The 17689-nt window shown below is 50.4% G+C and overlaps 1 protein-coding gene, 1 long non-coding RNA gene and 2 pseudogenes across 9 annotated transcripts in view; 3 read left to right on the forward strand and 1 right to left on the reverse strand.

Annotated features, from left to right (window-relative positions):
- TECPR2 (tectonin beta-propeller repeat containing 2) overlaps window positions 1-17689 on the forward strand; it is a 95494-nt gene that overhangs the window by 44541 nt on the left and 33264 nt on the right. For all 8 annotated transcript variants that reach the window (XR_016392275.1, XR_016392276.1, XM_089908213.1 and 5 more), the window contains 7 exons: window positions 622-805; window positions 2904-3077; window positions 6414-6594; window positions 7790-7931; window positions 11351-11591; window positions 12267-12356; window positions 13918-14151. Coding sequence is in view for 6 of the 8 variants with exons in the window: in XM_089908213.1 (XP_089764339.1) it covers window positions 622-805; window positions 2904-3077; window positions 6414-6594; window positions 7790-7931; window positions 11351-11591; window positions 12267-12356; window positions 13918-14151 (1246 nt within the window). In the remaining 2 variants the exon portion in view is untranslated. The remainder of the gene's footprint in view (window positions 1-621; window positions 806-2903; window positions 3078-6413; window positions 6595-7789; window positions 7932-11350; window positions 11592-12266; window positions 12357-13917; window positions 14152-17689) is intronic.
- On the reverse strand, window positions 2768-17458 carry LOC149750368 (uncharacterized). Its single transcript, XR_016392280.1, has 3 exons — window positions 14211-17458; window positions 11278-11672; window positions 2768-3367 (listed from the first exon to the last, which is right to left on the reverse strand). It is a non-coding gene; the product is annotated as an uncharacterized LOC149750368 (long non-coding RNA).
- LOC115802964 (small nucleolar RNA SNORA70) lies at window positions 8874-8997 on the forward strand (annotated as a pseudogene).
- Window positions 8909-11394, forward strand: LOC149750369 (large ribosomal subunit protein uL16-like; annotated as a pseudogene).

Genomic DNA, 17689 nt, shown 5'->3' on the forward strand with positions numbered 1-17689 from the left:
CCAGATCGAGAGGGATTGGGTGCCATACTCTGTGAAGCAGTGAACGTCCATGTGTGGGTGATTGTGCAAATACATGGGTTTCTTTTGCAGTTTTGGAAAGCTGTTAAAGTACACACTTTATTTAGCTTTGATTTTTAAAAGAACCCTAACATCTAAACCTTAGTCTACAAGATTCAGTCAGGCAGTGTCTTGGCCAGATTTCCATCAACCACATGATGTGCCACGTGTCCGATGATTGGATCAGCACTTAAAACAATATGGTGAAAGAAACAAAGATAGTGGTAGTGCCATTTCTCCTAACACATCTCTAATGATTAGCTGTACAAAAAATCAATTTGCATACAAGTGGGAAGTGAGGTATCCCTGTAAAATAAAACCAGATCCTTTGAATGTAAGCACTAGGTGAGGGAAGAGGTTGTAGTATCTGTGACAGACTGTTTTCCAGGAACGTTATGGGGTCTTTGTAGGGGACAGCCGCTCCCACTTCACAATGTTTCTGTTAGAGCTGGTCGAGAGATAGAGGGCCTACTTAAGTGATTGCACGCTTTTCTTATTGACGACAGAACGACACATGCAGCTGTGTCCTCTGCCGCAGAACTCAGCAGGCTCTGTCCTTGTTAGTTTGCAGAAAGCTGGATGGGTTACTCCGGGCCGGGCTACGGCATTCTCAGCTTGGCGGTCTCCGAGAAGTACATTTGGTGCCTGGACTACAAAGGCGGCCTGTTCTGCAGCGCGTTGCCGGGCGCTGGGCTGCGCTGGCAGAAGTTTGAAGATGCCGTCCAGCAGGTGGCAGTCTCACCCTCAGGTTCGCCTCCCAGCTCCCTGCTTCTTGCCCCAGGTGTAGAGGCCCGAGCACACAGGAACCAGTCCATTTAGCAGACTTGCCTTTTCCCCGCAGGTTTGAGGGGTTTTCTCCAAAGAACGCGGATTGCTGCATTTGACATCAACTGAAAATACTGTAATTGCAGTTCAGTTTTTGGTTTTTTATTAATTGCAGTGGTAACACATGAACATGTTTTGTAAGTTAGACAAATAGCTTCCATTTTTGAGGGTTTTTTTAGAAATATTAACATCCAAATGCCTTATAACAATAAATCTGTTTCTATTTCTTAGTGTTGTTGTTTTAAAACTTATTTATTTATTTATTTTTGGCTACGTCGGGTCTTCGTTGCAGTGCGCGGGCTTCTTGCAATGGCTTCTCTTGTTGGGGAGCACAGGCTCTAGGTGCGCGGGCCTCAGTAGTTGTGGCACGTGGGCTCAGTAGTTGTGGCTTGTGCGCTCTAGAGCACAGGCTTAGTAGTTGTGGCGCACAGGCTTAGTTGCCCCGCGGCATGTGGGATCTTCCCGGGCCAGGGCTCAAACCCCTGTCCCCTGTACTGGCAGGCAGATTCTGAACCACTGCGCCACCAGGGAAGTCCGTTAGTGTTGCTTTAAAGCAGCTGAACTCATGAAGATGGGCCCGCGGTTGTGTTGGATAAGTTTGGATCGTTTGGTTTCTTTCTTAGAAATTACTCTGTAATGAGCTATATATATGCTTTGGGTGAATAATCTACTCCCTGACTGCGAAAAGAAAATGCCTTCCTTCCTTCATGCCATGATCAGGCCATTTTCATGAGCTGGAGCAGACGCTTCCTGGATGAGGTTCTGCCCCCTCATCTATACAGAATAATTTGCTTGTTTGTCACAATGTTGGCCACTTTACCTATTTGGGGGATGGCGAGTGGAACAGAAGTGTGTATGTGTATCGTAGCTGGTTTACTGTTAGGACGTTGGAATGGAAGGCAGACAACACTGAGCCTGTGACCTCCCCTCGCCCTCTGTGCTTTGAGATGGATTTCCTCTAACTCTCCTGGTCTTTGTCACTACGTAAAATACCAGTTTGTTCAGGGTTGTTTTGTTCTATCTCTTTATCTCTTTGAAAAATATTTTTCCTTAGAGACTAAGATAATAGCCTGTCCCATTAGCTGGCTTTATATAATTATGGGTTTTAATTCTTTTCCTCTCATTTACCTTCGGGTCCATCTCCCCAGCCATTTATAAACTTTGGTTTTTTCCTGATTATATGAATTACTGTGTGTTTCCAAACGATTCAGTCTCGCGCTACTCTAGCAGGAGCTCTGTCTCCACCAGGGTTGGTGCTGTGGCTGAGAGGTCCGGCAGGGCCCCGTCCAGCGTGGGCACCCCGGGGGCCGCGGGCTTGGCCGCCGCCTCACTTCCCACACCTCCCTTGGCACCTCGTGCCAGACCCTCTAGTCCAGCCCTCTGTGCTCTTGGTGACTCTGATGGTTTCTTAGACGCCACCTGCATCTCCATAGACCACCTTCCTGTCTGCCCTTCTCCTTCCCTCCCCTTCTTCTATGTATCACAGTCCCTTTCTAAGTGAAAAAAGGGACAGCCCAGCTCAAGTGCTTCCTTTCCATCTGCACCTTATCCATTTGGCTGGTCCAGAATTGACCCACTCCCTTTGAATCCCTGTAGGACTTTCAGACTTTCTCAGGACACTAACTGTGCCTCCCGAAGGTCGTTTAGGGCCCTCACCTGGCACACCTAGCAGTGCTGGTGGTGCCTCTCTGCTGTGTGATGAGTGCCTCTGATGTGCCAGCTCTGTGTGCTGTGTCCTTGATACAGCCTCACCTACAGCCTTCCTAGCAGCCTGTATGGGGCAGACGATCCCATTTCACAGATGAGGAAATGAGGCTTGGAGACATGAGCCCCAAGCCACACGGTGGGGGGTGGTGGCAGGGGTTCAGACCTTGGCGCCGCAGGCTCTTTCCCCATTCGGGGTAGAAGCAAAAGGGGGGGTGCTGTAGAAATCTCTCTTCCCCACAGCACCCAGAATGGACTTTTGGGGGTGAAAATTCTCAGTAGTTATTGGACAGTGAATATAATTTTTATTTCCACAGGAGCCCTTCTCTGGAAGATTGAACAGAAATCTAACCGAGCCTTTGCTTGTGGAAAAGTGACCATCAAGGGGAAGCGTCACTGGTACGAAGCTCTGCCCCAGGCGGTGTTTGTGGCCCTGAGCGATGACACGGCCTGGATCATCAGGACAAATGGGGACCTGTACCTACAGACAGGTAGCTGCAGCCGGCGCCCCAGCACCCGTGGGATCTGGTGTGATTGCGCTTTGGTAGCCACATGCTTAGAGACAATGACCAAGAAGCTAGAAGTCAATTTAAATGAAAACACTTCTGGAAAGAGAGTATTTGCTGTTGGAATCTATTAGCAGTTTTCTGCTACTGACTCACATTCAACCCAGGACAAATTTAGGGCAGGAATTAATAGAATTATTTAGCGAGGCACAGAAACAGAATCTTATTCTCCGTACAGCTCACCATTGCGTATCCCTTATCTTGCAATATCAGATCTGAAGAGGAAAGAATAACAGAGAAATGGCATTAGAATCATTTTTCCCCTTAACTTATGGCTGGATTTTTTCAGCCAGGTCAAAGCCCTGCTTCTATACGCTTATTTACACATGGGTCAGGAAAAAACAATGAGAAATAATTTGCTCTAAATAGGAGTTTATCTCATCCTAGGAAACTGCCCTGAGAGGGGGGACCTTTAGCAGCTGGAAGAGACACAGTGGGACTTGTTTTTTAAAAATAAACTGTAATGAGAGCCAGTGTTTACATACTGTCAGCAAAATGAGATATGGGTTTCCAAAAGCAATGTGATTCACCAGTATCTGGAAACGATTATGGGGCAGGAGCTCTTTTTCGGATGTCAAGAGGCCATAATAGATTTATGTAAATATCAATCTTTTAACCATTTAATATTGCTGATTCCAAGAAAAGGTTTGTTTTTTTTAAAATAGATTTATTTTATTTATTTATTGGCTGCATTGGGTCTTCATTGCTGTGCGCAGGTTTTCTCTAGTTGTGGCGAGTGGGGTCTACTCTTGGTTGGGATGTGAGGGCTTCTCATCGTTGCAGAGTACAGGCTCTAGGCATGCAGGCTTCAGTAGTTGTGGCTCATGGGCTCTAGAGCGCAGGCTCAGTAGTTGCAGCGCACGGGCTTAGTTGCTCCGTGGCATGTGGGATCTTCCCGAACCAGGGCTCGAACCCGTGTCCCCTGTGTTGGCAGGTGGATTCTTAACCACTGCACCACCAGGGAAGCCCCCCAAGAGAAGGTTTTAATCTCTGTTATGAACTGTCAGCCAGGGATGATTCTCTGAGATTTTTTTTTTAACATCTTTTATTAGAGTATAATTGCTTTACAATGGTGTGTTAATTTCTGCTTTATAACAAAGTGACTCAGCTATACATATACATATGTCCCCATATCTCCTCCCTCTTGTGTCTCCCTCCCACCCTCCCTATCCCACCCCTATAGGTGGTCACCAAGCACTGAGCTGATCTCCCTGTGCTATGCGGCTGCTTCCCACTAGCTGTCTGTATTACATTTGGTTGTGTATATATGTCCATGCCACTCTCACTTTGTCCCAGCTTACGCTTCCCCCTCCCCACATCCTCAGGTCCATTCTCTATGTCTGCGTCTTTATTCCTGTCTTGCCCCTAGATTCTTCAGAACCTTTTGGGTTTTTTTTTAGATTACATATATATGTGTTAGCATATGGTATTTGTTTTTCTCCTTCTGACTTCACTCTGTATGACAATCCCTAGGTCCATCCTCCTCACTACAAATAACTCAGTTTAGTTTCTTTTTAAGGCTGAGTAATATTCCATTGTATATATGTGCCACATCTTCTTTATCCATTCATCCGATGATGGACACTTAGGTTGCTTCCATGTCCTGGCTATTGTAAATAGAGCTGCAGTGAACATTTTGGTACATGATTCTTTTTGAATTATGGTTTTCTCAGGGTATATGCCCAGTAGTGGGATTGCTGGGTCGTATGGTAGTTCCATTTTTAGTTTTTTAAGGAACCTACATACTGTTCTCCATAGTGGCTGTATCAATTTACATTCCCACCAATACTGCAGGAGGGTTCCCTTTTCTCCACACCCTCTCCAGCATTTATTGTTTGTAGATTTTTTGATGATGGCCATTCTGACCGGTGTGAGGTGATACCTCATTGTAGTTTTGATTTGCATTTCTCTAATGATTAGTGATGTTGAGCATCCTTTCATGTGTTTGTTGGCAGTCTGTATATCTTTGGAGAAATGTCTGTTTAGGTCTTCTGCCCATTTTTGGATTGGGTGGTTTGTTTTTTTGGTATTGAGCTGCATGGGCTGCTTGTAGATTTTGGAGATGAATCCTTTGTCAGTTGCTGCGTTTGCAGATATTAGATTCTCTGAGATTGAAAGCCCTTGAACATCTGGCTCGCTCTCAGATGTGGGAGAGCCGGCATCCTAGCAGCTCCTGCTTGAGCCCAGAGGGCAGCCTGGCCAGCTCTGGGCCACATGCCAGCCCTGGTCTCTCCAGCCTGGTTCCTATGTCTCCCTTGAAAGTGAAAAATAGCTGGAAAAGCATACGCATGTCCAACTTCCAGTGGCATCTGAGTTTCGTTCCTGCTGGGGAAACAGGGTGCTTCTGGCCTGGGGGTGAGGAGGGCCTTAGGAGTCACCTGGGCAGTGGTTGCAGACAAGCTCAAACCACCCAGAGCTACTGGCTTAGAGTCTCCAGGGTTGTCCTGAAGGTTTGCAGTGTAAGAAGTCCAGGAGGTGATTCCTACCTAGCTGAGTTTGAGGAAATGCAGCCCAAGGGCTGTGATACCGTAGGGTGCTGTTGTGATCGGGCAGGGAGCATGCTGAGTTCCCGAGCCCTGACTGCAGGCTGAGGCTGCGGAATAATACGGGGCTTTAGGTAACAGCTGTTGTGCCAGCTCCCTTACGAGTGGCCTTGAAGCTCATTAGACAGAGATTGCAAAGAGGCGGGGGAAGAGCCTTGGATGGGGAGTCGGGGACCCTGAGCTCTGGCCCTCACCTTCCATCTAGGAATTTCGGGGTTTTCATTTTAGTAGTGGAAACACCGCGTACCACATACAAAGCAGGCGGAGGGGAACCACCCTGTTGGAGGTGCTCTGCAGAGGATGCCTGGAGCCCTCAGATCCCTGTGGGTCCAGTGGCAGCTGAGGCTCCGAGGGGCGTGGCCACAGAAGACGTCCCTTGGTACTGGCTCCTCTCGGCCTGGGCCCTCCTGGCTCCGGAGCTGGCTGCTCTCCTGCACTGGGCTTTCACGTTCTTTCGGAACATTTTTAGCTACTTTGGGACACCAGAGTATTCGGAATTGTTATTCCTCCAGTTTTCAAAGAGCATCTGAAAACAGTTCAGATGGATATTATATTTAAGCACAATCTAACTATTTTATGTTGACTAGACCTTGAAAAGAGAAAGTACTTATTATGAAAGGATATAGCAAAATACCAAAAAATAAGCAAACAGAATGAAAATGAGGTGTGAAGTCCTGATTGTGTGTCTTTGGGGGCTTCCTGTCCTTCTCCCCGGCAGGTCTCAGCGTGGATCGCCCCTGTGCCAGAGCCGTAAAGGTTGACTGTCCATACCCACTGTCCCAGGTCGCAGCCCGAAACAGCGTGGTGTGGGCGCTGACGGAGCAGAGGGTCCTCCTGTACCGGGAGGGTGTAAGCAGCTTCTGTCCCGAAGGGGAGCACTGGAAATGTGACATCGTCAGGTATCGGGGGAGGAGCAGACACATTTTCAGCGTCCTGTCTGTCCCACTGTCTGTTCTTTGTCAACTTGACTCTTCTTAAGGGACCCATGTGAGCCTCTCCTGGGCAGAGCTGGTTCCCTGAAGGTTTCCACGGTCGTGGTGTTCTCTGGGATTGCCAGAGCCAATTTCAGCAGCCTGACCTTGAAGACACTCTGTGCCTCCTTCTGACTGGCAGACTGGACATTGGGTCAGAGCTCAGTTTTAAAAATGTTACTGCCCTCACGTGTAAGCTCAAGCCCCACATGGTCCCGAGTCTCTCGTGATGGTCTTTCTAGAGAACTGCCCAGTGTCAGATAGTTTCTGTTTAGAGTCTCAGATGACTTAAGGCCAAATATTTTTCTTTATTATCCTCCTAGTCAGTTGAAGTTAATCTCTGAATTGCAATTTATTTGGTTACTTTCTACCAGTCAAAATTTTAATTAAAGAGTTACTGTCAGATCATTTTGCTGGTGTGAAATTATCAGTAGTCTTTAGAAAAATTAGATTAGGATATTCTCGGTTTGAATTGAGCAACCCAGTAAATTTGAGTGAGCACCTGTTGTGAGCACTGAGTGAACATGACCTTGTCCAGCCCTCGAAGAGCTCCCCATCTGGGGCAACCAACGCCAGTTAGTGTAGATGGTCCCGAGCCGGAGAGGGACGCGCAGCACCGAGGACGCCTCAGCTCCCCCTGCAGAGGTCAGGCAGGCACCGTGCAGAGTGGACCCGCAGCTCAGCCTCGAAGCTGGTGGGGACGTCACCGGCTGGGTGGGAGGAGGGCGTTGCCCGCAGAATGGGCAGCGTCTGCCAGGCTGCAGCTGCCCAACACAGCCTGGCACGCTGCGGAGTTTCTGTTCGCTTAATTGGTGAAGGCAGGGGTGGGGAGATGGGCCACTCGGGGCCTGAAATCCCTCATGAGCCTGCTCTCTTCTTCCCTGGGTTAGTTTCCCTTAAGAGCTCCCCCTACCGTCCTGGGCCTTCAGGGATTCTTCAGACACCCCCTCGCTTCGGAACAGTATATATTGCACAGTCATTTAACTCGAAACTCAAGCTTCCTTCCTCGGAACTTGTCTCTTGTCCCACACTGAGCCCCCCAGGACGCTTGATGCCGGCATCCTAGACGCGCTGGGGGCCATGAATGCGGGTGCTGACTCCACGCTCTTTTCCTCGTTTCCAGTGAAAGGCAGGCTTTGGAACCTGTCTGTATCACTCTCGGGGACCAACAGACCCTGTGGGCCCTGGACATCCGAGGACACCTGTGGTTCAGAACTGGCGTCGTTTCCAAGAAGCCCCAAGGGGACGACGACCACTGGTGGCAAGTAGGTGTTGAGCTTTCGGGCCACGTGCCTGGGTGCCTCCCTGAGTCGGGGGCTCTGCTCTCCCTCTTACAGCCCCTCTCTTTTCCCTGGAGATTGGGGGCTTGGAGTAAATAAACGGTGTTCGCTTTTACTATTGGATGAGTTAGACTTTGCTGTATTTGAGCACACTAGAAATATCGGCACAACAAGGCTCTCCTGTATTTAATATCCTATGATGAACCATAATGGAAAAGAATATTAAAAGAGAAAGAATGTATACATATGTATACCTGAATCACTTTGCTGTACAGCAGTAACTAACACAGCATTGTAAATCAACTATACTTCAATGTAAAAAAAAAAGAATTATCAGGGATTTCATCACAGGACGTAACTTGTGAAGCTCTTTTTGCTTAAATATGTAGGCTTTGTTTATTTATTTTTTAATTTTGGTGTTATTTAGAAATTTGTCATTATATGTCAAATAAATCCATTGATAGCCATTTGAAGACCTAGATAATAATAACGATTAATTCTGGAGGAATGTACTAAGAAGAAGAGAGATTAGACAATAGATGTGAAAAACCCAACCCACAATTAAAATCCACTATCTCTGCTTGTACAAAAGGCCTCGTAAGTAAATGGTATTTCAACGAAGAAAGGGGAATTTTCCTACATGCCCCCAGAAAAGTAAACACTTTGAGAAATAGTAAGGTAGGGGCTTCCCTGGTGGCACAGTGGTTAAGAATCCACCTGCCAATACAGGGGACATGGGTTCGAGCCCTGGTCCAGGAAGATCCCACATGCCGCCGAACAACTAAGCCCATGCGCCACAACTACTGAGCCTGCACTCTAGAGCTTGCGACCCACAACTACTGAAGCCTGCACGCCTAGAGCCCGTGTTCCACAACAAGAGAAGCCACTGCAGTGAGAAGCCCACACACCGCAACCAAGAGTAGCCCTTTGCAGCCAGTTAAGCCGACTGTACCCTTTTCCCCATGGGGGCCCGGTGCGCAGTGGCTGCACCTCGGTAGTGTGTGCGGCCTGTTGCCTGTGTGGGCTGCCCTAAGGGACCCTGGAGACAGCCCTTTCCAGTGGACATTCATGACTGGCGTGCTGTCCCCAATCCAGGCTCCAGACAGGTATGCATGGTGCCTTTGGAAAGCCCCAGGGCACAGTGGCCAGGGTCCACATTGGCCAGGTCATAATGTCCATCCGCACCAAGCTGCAGAACAAGGAGCATGTGATTGAGGCCCTCCACAGGGCCAAGTGCAAGTTCCCTGGCCGCCAGAAGATCCGCATCTCCAAGAAGTGGGGATTTACTAAGTTTAATGCAGACTAATTTGAAAACATGGTGGCAGAAAAGTGGCTCATCCCATATGGCTGTAGGGTCAAGTACATCCCTAATTGTGGCCCCCTGGACAAATGGCGGGCCCTGCACTCGTGAGAGGCTTGGCACTGCCCCCTCCCTACCCATGTCCACCAATAAACCCTACTTTCTTGTCAAAAAAAAAAGGGTAGCCCTGCTCGCCGCAACTAGAGAAAGCCCGCGTGCATCAACGAAGACCCAATGCAGCCGAAAATAAATAAATAAAATTAACAAAAAGAAATTTTTTAAAAAAAAAGAAAGAAGTAGTAAGGTATAATCAAGCTAACTTTTGCCCTTTTGGTACCATTCACTGTAAACGTAGCGCCCGTGGTTCCCCAGCGTGGCAGGGAAGGCTGTGCTGGCATTGGCGGCTGTGGGGTACACAGCAGCTCTTGAGTGTTCTGTCTCCATTGATTGGTTCAGGTGTTATTGTCGCCTTAGACTTGCCTCATCGAGGGCAGGTCTTCCAGTGGCCGCTCTCAGGTCTTTCACATGAGGACGTGGAAAAGTAAGTTGTGTTTGCTCTTTGATGAGTATGTGTGTATATACACAGTCTCTAATTTAATATGCCAGGTACTATTTGAAAAGTTATACAATTGATTCAAAAGTATCCTCCCTGCATTTGTAACCATATTATATGGTTTTTTACACACACACACACACACACACACTCAAGTGTAGCGTATGTACTAAATTCTGTCTTTAAGTAACCTAAAGAAAACTAGTTATCATTTTATCATAATATTCAGAACATTGTCTTCAGAGAAATTTGACAGAATCATCTCTGAGGTGTTTGGAAACAGAGTTATTTTATTTATTATAAGATTGATTTCTCTGTAGTGCTAGAGCCAGCATTATGTTTGGCTGTTAAACCTTTCTTCTTTTTTGTTAATTTGCATCCTGCTTATCTGCCAATGCTGGGTGCTGGGACTGAGCGTGTCACAGACTTTCTGTGTGGCCTGGCGTCATACACCCCGAGGAAGGGCAGAGCTCCTGGGCCATCACACGGCAGCGTGGCACTGGTCCCCAGGTACCTGCCCAGCGTCCTGTGGGCTCTGATGGAGTCCGCCTAGCCGGGCTGGCACGTGCTCTGCTCTTCAAGAGAAGCAGGGCCGCGGGCTCCGCAGCAGGGCCTTGGGGTTGACGTGCTGACACCGTTTGCTTAAGCCTCAGTGCAGGCAGAAGCTCACAGTCAGTGCGAGCCCTTTCACAGAAAAGAAGGGCCGCATTGCACATGCACTACAGCGCTGGGTTTTACGATAGTGTCCTTTCTGTGTGTTTCGTTTATTATATGTTAAGTTCCCTACCCTAAGTGGTATCACTTGCACTCAGCACTTCGCTGTGCGTGACCTGGGAGTGTGGCCTGCACGGGGCTGTCCTAGGCGTAGGGCGGTGACGTCCTCTAACCCAACCCGGCAGGGCAGAAGTACGTGGAAGGTCCCGCAGAGTCAGAGAGCTTTCTAACAGCCGGAGCTGGCCGGCAAGGGAGAGGCTTCCTTAGAGGGCAGCACCCTGGAGAAAGATCTCTTGCAGGAATGTGAGAGAAGCGTGTCTCGAACCTGAGCTCAGGTGCACTCTGCACGTCCAGCACAGGTCCTGTCTGTGCTGTCCTTCTGGCCTGATTAGTAACAGGCGCAGTTAGGGCATGACTTGCTTCTTTTTAAGCCCGTATTATGATCCTAAGTATTGTACATTTGTCCATTAGAAATTCCTAAATTTTAAAGACAAAATAATCCTTTCTCACTGATTAGAATAAAAGACTTAATAGGGTGCGAGGGGGTGATAATCATAAAAGTAATACATGCTCTTTGTAACAGGTCCATGTAATAGAAAAGTGTATAAAATAAAAGGTGAACATTTTCTTACATCCCTCTGAGCCCACCCCTCAGAAGTAATCACAGTCAGCAGTGGGGGGTGTCCTGCCACACTCCTCTCCAGTCCTCACACAAACATGCACGTGGGTATCTGGGTGTTTGACGGGTGGGGTCGGGCCCTTACCTCTCAGGCAGCGAGCATGCAGAAGGCGCTTGTAGCTGCGCTGAGACAGGGTGTCTGCCCGTCTCCCCTCCAGGCGAGCATCACAGACTATGTGGTGTTTGACCAGTGCAGCTTGTTCCAGACCATAATCCATGCCACACACTCGGTGGCCACAGCGGCCCAGGTGCCTGTTGAGAAGGTGGCGGATAAACTGCGCATGGCGTTGTGGCCTCAGCAGCTCCAGTGCCAGCCGAGCCTTCTAGGGGCCAACCGCAGCGGCGTCTGGATCTCCTCGGGCAAGAGTGGAATCCACGTCTCTAGAGGAAGTCTCGTCGGTGGGTGCATCACTTCATTTCCACGCCGGCTTCATAGGCAGCTCCTCTTTAGAGGCAGCATTTAAGGAAAAGCCTTATGATCTGAAGTGGAAAAGATAATTTAGTGCCAGTGGTATGAAGTGTCTGGAATGGAGGCATTCCCTCTGCTTTCTGTCAGTTCCCTCCTTTTAGTCTGTCATTCCTACGACTTGGATACCAGTGTCTGGATGGTGTGCGATTAGCTTCCATTAGGAACCGATTAGGCTATAAGAAGAGCACATGGAGCTCATTTTTATGTTAATAATTTCCAGCTAGATGAAAAAATCCTCCCATTCCTAAAGAGCCTAGTAGAAAAAATTACCACACTGTTGAAAATGCAAGGCTCTGGCCAGATCTGTAAACGTAGGTGTAAATCCACATTTACCCACTGGGGCTTCATTTCTGTGAGTGAACCCTGCTTTGTGAATTTTCTCCAGCTCTTCTCCCCCTGCGTGGCCTCCCCCGACCCTGGGCTGGACGGTGCTCTGCTTGTCAGGCTGGCTTTTGCAGTGCTGGCTTGGGTCTCCTACTTTGAGGACAGTCTAGAACCAGCTGTAAGGGGTTTTGAAGACCAGATGGTCTAGAACTGAAGTTCTGAAGTATGTATGGTTTTTCTTTCTTCTTTCTTTAACATACTCTTCCCATTATTCTTTCTAGGCACTTACTGGAATAATGTTGTTCCCCGGGGGACAGCTTCTGCCACAAAGTGGGCCTTTGTGTTGGCTTCCACTGCTCCCACAAAGGAAGGTTGGTTGGGGAGTGCAGTGCACAGGTTGGCAGCTGAACAGTTAAAACCGTGGTCTGACGTGGCCTAGTTGGGGCGGGAGCATGGCCGTGGGGCCCTCAGGGACTGGATGCAGTGGTGTCACAGGCCAGCAGCCCTCGTTGGCTGAGCTGAGGGCCCCCGAAGCTGGATAGGCCTGCCCAGGAGAGAAGGATCTGGTGTGGTGATCTGAGTGGGTCTGGAGGCGAGCTGTCCTTCCGAAGGAGGGGAGTGTACAGTGTGACCTCTGAGGCCGGCAGCTGCTGACTTCAGTGACATGTCTCAGGGCCATAGCACAGGGCCAGTAGGCACCAGGCTTCTCTGGGTGCCTGGCCATTTCCCCTGTGAATTCTGTCACCTCCTCACAGGCTGGTTTACAGCCTCTGGCTGGCCTAAGTCCCACTGTCATGCCCCTGGTAGGGCAGACCTCCCAAAGCCCTGACCACAGCTCGGGGTTTGGAGCCAGGAGAGACAGCGCAGCTACCCCAGGAGATGAGAGCTGGGGCAGTCAGGCGGCCCCAGCGGAGGCCGAAGCCTCCTCCCAGGATCACGCTGAGAGTCAGATGAGAAGATGTCGGGGGTCTCTGCAGTTGGTGAGTTCGAGCTCATAGTCCCACTAGGATGTGTAGAACTTGGTCAGTACAATAAAATGCTTCCTCGCCAGATCGTTCTGACCGCAGTTGTGCAATAAGTAAGCTCTGCAAACCATAGGTGCTTTCCCAAGCTTGGCACAAATCATTCGGCAGCAAAACCTGACCTGAGCTGATGGGAGGCTCCTTATTGCCTCCGTCTGTCCTGCAGACTGACTGTGACGTGTTTTGTTGCAGGAACGTTGCTGCACTTCTTGCGGGGGGCGGGGGGGGGCGCGGTACTGCCTGGCTCCCAGGCTGTTCCGTAAACGTATGGCATGCCCATTACCTTATGTTTTCAAGGTCCAGGGTAATTTTGAATTCCAGACCATAACTGGTCCCAAGTTTTCGATATACTTTAGATAATATATTCTGACTGAGGTTTTAATTTCCCCAAGTGTGGTTTGCATTTTAAAGTGAATTAAACCTGAAGGACTCTAAAAACGGGGGAGAGAATGAAAGCATGCCATTTTGAGGTGAGGATGGGAGGAAAAGGCTTTCCGGCTTTCCGGGCCTTTTCCAGCAGCCTCCACCCTGCCAGACCTCCCCTCACCCCGCCCCCAGGACAGGAGAGGGTCCTCGGTGCCATCCTTCCGAGGCATTGCTGACCTTGCTCCCTCTAGGACACTGGTTAACACACCAAGTTGAACGCTTCCCGGTCCATTATACAACGTCCAAGGTCCGGGCCTCTGAGGCAACGTTGTGGGCCTCCTAAGGTCTCGTTAGTCCAGCCTCCTTTCATTTCTTTAAATGTGTCGGACTTGTTTCCTATGAACTGGCTGGTCCCGGTGCGTCCCCCTGAGTCCTGGCTGCTCCTTCCCCGAGGTGGGGAGTGAGGGTGGGAGCTGGGCAGCCAGCCTCTGAAGGCAAAGGCTGCCCCAAGAGGCTCGCCGGTGACGCCATGACCTCTCCGCAGGAAGCTCCCTGTGGCTCTGCCAGAGCAGCAAGGACCTGTGCCGCGTCAGCGCCCAGCACGCCCAGTCACGCCCGTCCACCGTGCAGCTGCCCCCCGACGCCGAGATGAGGGCCTACGCCGCCTGCCAAGACGCCCTGTGGGCCCTGGACAGCCTCGGCCAGGTGTTCATCCGGACACTGTCCGCGAGCTGCCCCACGGGCATGCACTGGACGAGGCTGGACCTCTCGCAGCTAGGTATGCCCGCCCCCGCCGCCAGGCCCTGCCTTCCAGCCTCATCAGGAGGGGTGTCTCACCTGCTTCCCGGGGCCCTGTGTCCAACTCTCGTGAATTCTTGTAGGTTGCTTGGTCGGTTGCTGGATTTCAGGAGGTGGATTAGCCGCTCTTGCAGGGTAATGGGCCTCTTAAGAATTTTGTGAGGAGCTTTTCTTTCCCACGCTTTACGCGTCACAGGGTTTTCAGAACCCAGGAGGAGCATGAACTCAGAGAAAGCTGCTGTAAGACACGCTCGAGATGATCCTGTGGATGCAGCTGCCTCTGCTGGTCTGTCTGAATGTGGCAGTTGCTTTGTGCTCTTTCCGACGTAGGGTCGGGTCCGCGGCCCGCAGCCTGGAGAGTGCCCAGTTCTCCCTCTGCTGGAGGGGTGTGTGCCGCCTCCCGCTGCCGCCCTTCTCTGAGTCTCCCCTACAGGGCTGCAGGGCAGCCAAGCAGCATGAGGCCACTTATAAATAATTCATTCCTGTTCCAAGGAATACGATGATGGAATGAACCCACACCCTTAGGTTATCCTCTGGGCAGATGGGCAGGTGTGGCTGTCAGAAGGTGCAGGCTGCGCCAGGCAGCTCCAGAGTCCATGCAAGCCTTAGGAATACTTCCCTGCCCAACAGTTTCCCGTTCTGGTGAACTGATAACCAGTGTTTTGTTTGTTAGGTGGTAGAATTGAATTTTACAAGCATTGTCATTTGAGAATTCAGCCACATGTACTCGTTTGAAAAAAAAAGGACAAAGAAGGCAGAAGGGAAGGGAGGACGCCTTGTCCACCTCCCGCCCTGGCAGCCCCTGGCTGCGTCTCCAGCTGACGGCCTCTCACCATCCCATGACGTGCAGAGGTATCGTCATTCTTTTGTCCCACAAGGCCCCCAAATACAACCCAGCTTAGCTAAAGAAGCAGGTTGGTTCTCCACTAAAGAAGTAAGCTTTGTTCCAAAGCTAGGAATTTTCCAGGGTCATTTTGATCGTGCTTTTGGCCTCACTCGCACCCTGTGTTTTGAACCTAATCCCGGCCCCAAGGCCGGTCACAGTCCAGCTTCTGAGAGTGCCTGCCAGCCGCCATCATCAATGGTGATCGACCAGAGAGGCTGCAGCTGGCCGTGGCTCTGCCTGCTAGTGCGGGGCCGTCTTCCCGCCTGCCCCGGGGAGCCTTTCCTTGGTTCAGAGATCCTGTGGGCCTGAGCCATCCTCCTTTGGCCCCCAAGCAGAGCAGTTTGGGAGTTTCTGGAGGTAAAAAGGCCAGGGCGAGGTTGGTGTCCTCCTTGCTACAGGATCCTGGGAGCGCTGGGGCCCCTGCCCTTGCCCCCTCTGGGGCAGAAGCAGAGCTCTGCCCGGCACCACCGCTCAGAGGAGGCCTCTGTGCTGCAGCACGTGCCGAGAGAACGGCCTCGAGTGCGGCTTGGCCTCCGGGCTCCGGCGCACAGCTCATGCCTCCCTTCCCATTCAGTCCAGTCCTCCCGCGCTGGCGCACTAGCCAGAGTGTTACAGGCCTCTGAGGCGGCTGGCTGGGTTTCCCTGGGGTCGGTGGCCGTTCTTTCAAGGGCAGTGACTGGGCTTCGGTGGGATTGAGTCTCCCTTTCAGAGTGGGAGGGGCCAGGCAGGGCCACCCTGAGTCCAGGTTGTGCTTTGGCTTCCCCTGCGTGCTGGGGGCAGGGCTGCGGGAGCCGAGAACGGCAGGCTTTCACAGAGCCGCCCTGCCTCTTGCCTGCAGAATCGTCCGCAGTCCAGCCAGGCCTGGAGTGGCTCACACAGACCGCAGGTGAGGTGGTTGGGCCCTCACCACCTCACCTGGGGCTCCCGGCAGAGGCAGGGCGGCAGCGGGAGCAGTGCTAGCCAGGTTACCTTGAAACCTCAGTCCTCACCTTTCTGATGGTAACGGCAATCCCCGCCCCAGAGAGATGGTGCAAGCAAGCATCATGTGCAAACGCAACCTGTCTCAGGCAGGTGTGGCGGCCTGAAAGCTGCCCAACTCCTCAAGCTGCTGGGGGAGGGGTGGTGCTCGCTCGGGTCTGGCGCCGTACGTGACGGGGGCCGAGTCCAGGAAGCTCTGCCTTGCTTAGTCTTTTTCCTGCCCTGAGCTCTGGATTTTGTTTATCTGGGTTACTGGCCGTTGCTGAGAGGATGGATAAAGACTTATTTTACCATATTCTGAACGTCCTGGGAGAACGAAGCAAGTCCAGAGTTGGTAGGCAGGAGAGGCGTGCAGGGAACAGCAGGAGGGGTGCTGGCCTTCCACTTGCCAGGGTGGGGGCACAGCAAAAGGCAGGTCAGGGCCACCGGCTACTCTGTTGTTTGGCTCTTTCCAGGGATGGTCTGTGTAGCCTGTGGGACAAACCGGTGAATCGAGGTTTCTAAAAAAAGTATTATATTAGGGGATGCAGATTTTGAGTTCAGGTGTGTGCTCCCTGCCAGTGTCCATGGCAGGCTGTCATCTGGCAGCACTCATTGGGGGGTAGTGAACAGAGCGTAGTAACGCAGGTAACGTTAATGCTGCCTTGCTTACTTGCCTGGGGTTACCTGGGGTGCTTCATTGTTCTTTTAAAAGTTGGCCATGGTGGTGCTCACAGCAGTGAAAGGAAGCACAGCCTTTTCAAGATTGTGGTTCTACCTGTGAGGATTCTGTTCAGTAGCAAACTTCTCTTTCCCAGATGCCCTTTTTTGGGAGTAGAGTTGACACACGATATTACATCAGCTTCAGGTGTGCTGTGTAGTGACTTGATATTTTTATAGATTACACACCATACACAGTTATTATTATTGTTTATATTCCCTGTGCTGTATGTTACATCTTTGTAATTAATTTGCTTTTTATTTTATTTTATTTAAATTTTTAAAAATTTTTTTATAAATCTATTTATTCATTTTTGGCTGTGTTGGGTCTTCGTTGCTGTGCGCGGGCTCTCTCTAGTTGCGGCGAGCAGGGGCTACTCTTCATTGCGGTGTGTGGGCTTCTCATTGCGGTGGCTTCTCTTGTTGCGAAGCATGAGCTCTAGGCGCGCAGGCTTCAGTAGTTGTGGCGTGTGGGCTTCAGTAGTTGTGGCACACAGGCTCAGTAGTTGTGGCTTGTGGGCTCTAGAGCACAGGCTCAGTAGTTGTGGCACACGGGCTTAGTTGCTCCACAGCATGTGGGATCTTCCCGGACCGAGGCTCGAATCCATGGCCCCTGCATTGGCAGGTGGGTTCTTAACCACTGTGCCACCAGGGAAGTCCTTAATTTGCTTTTTAAATGGTAGTTTGTATCCCTTAATCCCCTTCATCTGTTTTGCCCCTCCCCCCATTCCTACACCCCTCTGGTAACCACTAGTTTGTTTTCTGAATCTGTGAGGGTATTTCTGTTTTGTTATATTTGTTCATTTATTTTGTTTTTTTAGATTCCACATATAAGTGAAACATACATTTGTCTTTCTCTGTCTGACATTTCACTAGGTGTAACACTCTTCAGATCAATCCACTTTGTTGCAGATGGCAGGATTTCATTCTTTTTTAAGGCTGAGTAATATTCCAG

This window comes from Delphinapterus leucas, chromosome 2, assembly GCF_059928025.1.
Source record: "Delphinapterus leucas isolate spDelLeu-1000000601 "Yukka" chromosome 2, BTC_Dleu_Yukka2, whole genome shotgun sequence".
Lineage (NCBI taxonomy): Eukaryota > Metazoa > Chordata > Mammalia > Artiodactyla > Monodontidae > Delphinapterus > Delphinapterus leucas.